At 42.7% G+C, this 6,037-nt stretch overlaps 1 protein-coding gene across 1 annotated transcript; it reads left to right on the top strand.

Annotated features, from left to right (window-relative positions):
- The first annotated feature begins 1,130 nt into the window (after positions 1-1,130).
- si:ch211-189a15.5 (uncharacterized) lies at positions 1,131-5,675 on the top strand. The gene is made up of 3 exons (XM_053492429.1): positions 1,131-1,571; positions 2,968-4,019; positions 4,834-5,675. The coding sequence occupies exons 1-2, from the start codon at positions 1,164-1,166 to the stop codon at positions 4,000-4,002; spliced, it is 1,443 nt and encodes a 480-aa protein (XP_053348404.1). The 5' UTR covers positions 1,131-1,163; the 3' UTR covers positions 4,003-4,019; positions 4,834-5,675.
- Positions 5,676-6,037: the final 362 nt, after the last annotated feature.

Here is a 6,037-nt window from a genome sequence, read left to right as displayed (position 1 = left end):
AAAGATCATAAAAAAAATAATTCAACATTGAGTTAGCGTTGAAGTTGATTCTAGTGGACTACAAATCCCACAGAACACCGCGGTTCGGTCAGGACGAATCAGTCGCCGTGTTCTCATCCGGGCATTTTAGCTGCACATTCAACGGTTTGCTAGCTGGAGGCACTGACCGCTGGACTTCTAATAAACACAGACAGACTGGTTTTATCTATGTGATTAAAAGAACTGTGGGGCTCATTAGATAATATTAAGAAGATACTAACGCTAGCAGAGAGCGTGAAGATTTGTGCATGACCAAAAAATAAATCAATAAAATGTTACAAAAAGAAAAAACGTGTAACGAACTCGGTTTATGTACGAAATAAATGTCTAGAAGTAACTTCGATGGTTAAATATTATGTTAAATATTTGAACATGTTAAAATATATTATTAACTGAAACGGGTGAGACGTAATGACGTCAGCGGAAGCCGGTGGGTTTGGAAGAAGATTTCCATGGCAACAGCGGCGCCTCTGATTGGTGGAGCGTTCTTTAGGAATTCTGGGAAATGTAGTGTCGTAAAGAATACGAAATTAAACCACGTGCTTGTTTTTAGGAAATGAAGTTGCCGTCACATTGATTGACAGCCTCGTGCGGCGAATAAGATGAGGCTTCAGCTAAACAGTGAAGGACAGAAAGTGTAGCAGGAACTGAAGCCAATAAAACTGTGGATTTGCTGTTAGGAATCGAGTGTGTAACGTTACTTCCGGGATCAGCTGAGTGTGTGTGTGTGTGTGTGTGTGTGTGTGTGTGGACAGGAGGGTCAGGGTTTGTTTTGTGTTTGGAGTTAATAGTTCAGATGAAGGATTTGGAGGCTGATCTACATGCAGCAGTGTGTCCCACAGACAGGTCATAGTTCTAATGAAGATGTTTGTTGTTGTTGTTGTTGTTGATGATCAGTGAGTGACAGACAGGAGGAGGAGAAGCTCTCACAGGTGATGAGTGTTACGTCTGTTACCTGGTGATGGTTTGACCCTCCTGTGTGGTTTGTGCTCTAGAAGCCCAGCCTTCTCCCTGCTGTCATCCTGTTTACTTTCACTTCCTGGTTTCAGCTCTCTGCTGACTCTTCACACACACACACACACACACACACACACACACACACACATGCGAGGAATACACACGCCATGACCAACGTTTCTGGAGGTGAGACGGCTAAAGTGGGACATCAGGATGTCCTGGAGCGCTACGTGAGTTTCTACAGCCGGGTGTGGAGTGAGGGCGGCGTGAGGGTGTGTGAGGACACACAGCTGATGGAGCAGGCCGGGCAGGTGCTGGTAACCCCGGGTCGGGCAGCACACACCTTCACACTCCTGCCATTTTACCCCACTCTGATCGACATCATCAGCACCACCAGCAGCACCAGTAACGCCAGCACCAGTAACGCCAGCACCAGTAACGCCAGCACCAGTAACGCCAGCACCAGTAACGCCACCACCGTGCTTCAGCGCCTGAGTAAAGCCTTCGAGGTGCTCGAGCTGTTCTGCATTAACCTGTTCCTCTTTCCCTGGAGAAAAGAGATTAAAACCCTGAAGGTGAGAGTAAACTCTCTCTCTCTCTTACACACACACACACACACACACACACACTTCCTGTTTCTGTCTGTCATGGTTTTAAAATAAATGTTGAATAATCTGAACGCTTCACGCTGCACTGAGTTCACTTTACAGAAGAGAAAGTAAACAGGAAACGCTCTGAGCTGCTGCAGTTACAATAAAATCTCCTAAAAACTCAAATATCTTTTAAATATGACTTTAAATTAAAACTTTTACATGATGAAATTATTCTGAAAATATTTACAAAATGTAAAAAAAAAGTTAAAATTAAAAAAAATTAAATTGAGAAATGTGTCACTCATGCAGTATTTAATTTAATGATTTTATTTCAGCAGAAATTATAATTGACTTGTTTTAATTTTAAGTTACATTTTATATATTTCATAAGAATTTGAATGTTATTATTTAAATAATTTATTTAAATATTTGTTTTATGAACGAATACAATATAAACTAGTAATCAGACTTAAACATTTGACTTATAATTTATTTTAAAATGTCTATTTATCAGATTAATTTAAAATCACATAAATTTAAAGGTAAATGTATTTTAAAAGATATTTTACTTAAACATATTGTACAAAGTGTTTTTTGTTCCTGAGGTCACCTTACAAAGTGTGTAACAAAGAATATAAAATTATTATTATTGTGCTAAAGTTTTGTCACAGTATCTATATCACGTGTTAAATACATCCTGTACAAAGTGATATTTAAATAAAGTGTAGTGCAAGAATAAAAACAGTTTAAAGTAATAAACACTTTTAGTGGAAGGTTAGTGAATTCATTGTTTAAATGCACCATGTATAAAGTGATTATTTAAAGACACTGTGTGTAAAAACTAGGGCTGTTAATATTAACGTGTTAACGCACGTGAGTAATTTAGAAATCTTAACTATTTTTATGGCTTCCCATAACGGCAGCGCGGTTACCGGCCGCGTGTGATAGCCACATGTTTAACACAGATAATGAAACCACATCACCAGGTGCTCCGAGTTTGATTATAAAAAGCTTCTAGATAAAAATTTAAATAAAACCAGAGCCGTGTGCTCGAGCACAAAAATGCATTTGTGTATTCCAACATTGCACTTTTATTATACAAATAAATCTGAGTGTTTTAAAATTGTAATTAATCGTGATTAATCAGACCATTACTTGAATTAACTAGATTTTAATTGATTTACAGCCCATCAGTTCAAAGTAAATAACTTGAGAAAAAAAGTAAAACTAGCACTTAATGTTTAATAAATGTTACACGCTTCTAATGTGAAGCACCGCCTCCAGACTTTAGGCCACGCCCCCTGTCTGAGTGTGGATTGGATGTGTGTAAGGTTAGAAGGCGGAGAGTTGAATTTAACTGAAGGTTGTTGTTGTGTAGAAGTTCACAGGTCATTTTGTTTACTACATCAAAGCGATTCTGCCGCTGCAGACGATTCGGACCGTCCTCCACCACATTGGCTACGACTCTGAAACCGACACCGAGTATCAACTGTCCGAAAACGCCGACCCAAACCGGGCCAAAGAAATGGGCTTTGAGCTCCTTCTGGCCCGGATTGAATGTGAACACCTGATTAATATCACGAGCCAGACGTCTGACGCTGAAGCTCTGGAGATCATCCAGAAGCAATGTTCTGCTCCGGCTCTTCAGGAGGAACCGGATCTCGATCACAGTCCAAACGGGGTTCTGGAGGAGGACAGAGCAAGCAGAGACGACTTCCTGTTAAATCCAGAACTGTGTTTAAAATCTTCAGACCTGGATATGAACGAGTGCCAAACCTCCAGACATGGATCGTTCCTGAGTGAGGACAAGTCCATCCTGGAGATGCAGAAGGATTACCCAGACCTGGCCTTCCGACAGAGACCCATCTTTAAAAGCTCATCTACCAGGGTAAGGCGTTCCGGAGTGAGAGACATGAAGTCGGGCCGTGAAACGAGTGGCCCTCTTACCATCACCTTACACCCTGAAGCTCCACAACCTTCTGTAGAACCTCGTTCCTCAGAAGAGCAGCCTCAGCTTGTTGGAGCTGCATCACACACTCCGGGGTTAAAATGCGGCGACGACACCCCGGTGTCGGACCTGGCCGACAGGATGGACAAGCTGAAGCTGAAGGAGTTCCCCGGCGAGGAGCCTCTGAAGTGTCCGGTGGAGGAGACGGCGCAATGCGAGAAGATCGAGACGATCCCGATCCTCTGCAGTCCCTCGCACGAGTCCGTCTGCAGTATCACCGGCTGCGGCAGCTGCTTCGCCTCCGACCGACTCCAGCAGCACCACGGCATCACCGAGCCTCCGCAGTCATTCTACATCCCCAACCGTGTGAGCGGTTCTGCTCCGGCGCCCCCTGCAGAGCACGATGAGAACAACGATCCATGCAGCAGAGCCGATCCCGTCCTACACCACACCCTGGAGCTCTGACAAACCTGTGTGATGAGGTGAAGATCAGCACAAGCTCCCGTACAACAGACCTCACCACACACAAACACATACACACGCTAACACACATACACACGCTAACACACATACACACGCTAACACACGCACACACACGCTAACACACGCACACACACACTAACACACACTAACACACACACATTAACAAGCACACACACATTAACAAGCACACACACATTAACACACACACACATTAACACACACACACACACACACACACACACTAAATACAGCGGTGTAAAAACGATGCCCTGCTGGTAAATTAATCCAGTTGTTTTTCTTACAGTTAACGAGCCAGATTGTAAAGTCAGCTGATGTTATGATGTAAGACTGGTTTAATGGTATGTGGGCGTGTCTAATTTACATATTCATTTATTTTAGACGCTCCTGATGTTTTTAAAAAGAGTAAATGGGTGGAAACGTTACGTAACTGCTTTTACTTCATTTCTTTAAGACGATTAAACGGAAATGAAGACAAGTGATTATCCTGAGCAGCGTTTTAATCTAATGTTACCGTGAAAAACACAAACTTATCCTGTATTTTGTTCTGAAATTATCAATTACAGTTTTTTAATACTAAGTTAACTGCTTTAAAAACTAATTATCTATGATCATCACATTTATTTATAATTTTGTACAAGTATAAATTTTTCTACCAGCTTTTATCCTGTTGTATTTTACAGATTTAAATTGTTTAAAAATAAAATGTAAACAGATTCCTCAAACACCCTGATGTGTAGTAGATGATGATGTAAGGCTCTGGGATTGAGCTGATCCTGTATGTTTTGTCTTAAGGAACGTGTTCGTCTCAGGTGAAGAACTCCAGAAGCTCTCGCAGATCCACGTACAGTATCTCATCATCTTCATGTTCCTGTGATGAGACTCTTGAACTGCTTGACCTCTGTGTTCCTCCGTGCACCACATGGTGGTCTGTGCTCATGTGCTCTTAACCTCAACACCTCCAGGAAGAAGAAACACACAAGCTTCTTTTTCACAGTAAACTGAAGTGTGTGTGTGTGTGTGTGTGTGTGTGTGTGTGTGTGTGAGAGTGTGTGACCTGTTTAAACAGGGGTGTCAAACACACAACGCGAGGACCAGCACCGGCCCGATACGGGTGGAACACGTTCTTTATTCTTGATTTAAAATCATATAGTGGACTGTAGCGCTAGTCTGTTGGTATTCCTCTAGAGGGCGAAGTAGAGCAGAACACTTGGAGTAATAAACCCAGCTCCTGAGGGGACATGTTGATGATGTCATTGTTCATTATGAAGGTAAACTTCACCGCTGTAACCACGCCTCCTCCTCTAACAGGAGCCACTGGTTAGAGATTTTGCAGCATGGGAGTCAATACTTACGCAATCACAATTTAACATTTTCTATTTGTAAAACTTTTTCTACATTGATTTCCCCTTATCTGAATATTATGGGAGACTCGGTGTGGATTATTGACAGAAGATCCACTTTCACTCTTGTGTTTTGTGTGAATGTGTTTTTTTTATTTTCTTCCCTCATGACATTTTAAAAGACAAAAGTCCTTTAACTCCTGACGTGTGAGACCTGGTGGTGCAGTGGTAAAGACCTCGCTTCTGAGGTTGGAGGTTGCTGGTTCGAATCCAGCTTGGCCGTGTGTGTGAGTGAGTGGGTGGGAGTGAGTGGAAGGTAATGGGTGGAAAATGGTGCTGCAGGACTGCAGGTAAAATGTGGTTGATAGGTTTTTATAGCGCTTCCTATATTATGCAAAACTAAGTCGAACCTCTCTCACTCTGCTGCATAACCCTCTATCTCTCATGCTCTGATCCTGGGGGGGCAGCTGCCCGGAATTACCCCCCCTTGGTTTACGCCCTCCAGCACCTTCCACATCCTGGCATCAGCTCCTGAACCTTCTACGCTCTTATCCTGGAGTCCTGGCCGGGGTTCGAACCAGCAACCTCTCCACCCAGAGGCGACACTCATCCACATGAGCTACAGGATCTCACACTTACGCTTTGTTCTATGGAGC

This window comes from Clarias gariepinus, chromosome 3, assembly GCF_024256425.1.
Source record: "Clarias gariepinus isolate MV-2021 ecotype Netherlands chromosome 3, CGAR_prim_01v2, whole genome shotgun sequence".
In the NCBI taxonomy this organism is placed as follows: domain Eukaryota; kingdom Metazoa; phylum Chordata; class Actinopteri; order Siluriformes; family Clariidae; genus Clarias; species Clarias gariepinus.
The sequence above is the reverse complement of the archived record's forward strand: the minus strand, read 5'-3'. Positions and strand labels throughout refer to the sequence as shown.

Excerpts from the sequence above, each read along its gene's own strand:
- si:ch211-189a15.5 (XM_053492429.1), top strand. The coding sequence starts at position 1,164 with ATGACCAACGTTTCTGGAGGTGAGACGGCTAAAGTGGGACATCAGGAT. Across the intron at positions 1,572-2,967 it reads AAGAGATTAAAACCCTGAAG|AAGTTCACAGGTCATTTTGT; the intron begins GTGAGAGTAAAC and ends GTTGTTGTGTAG.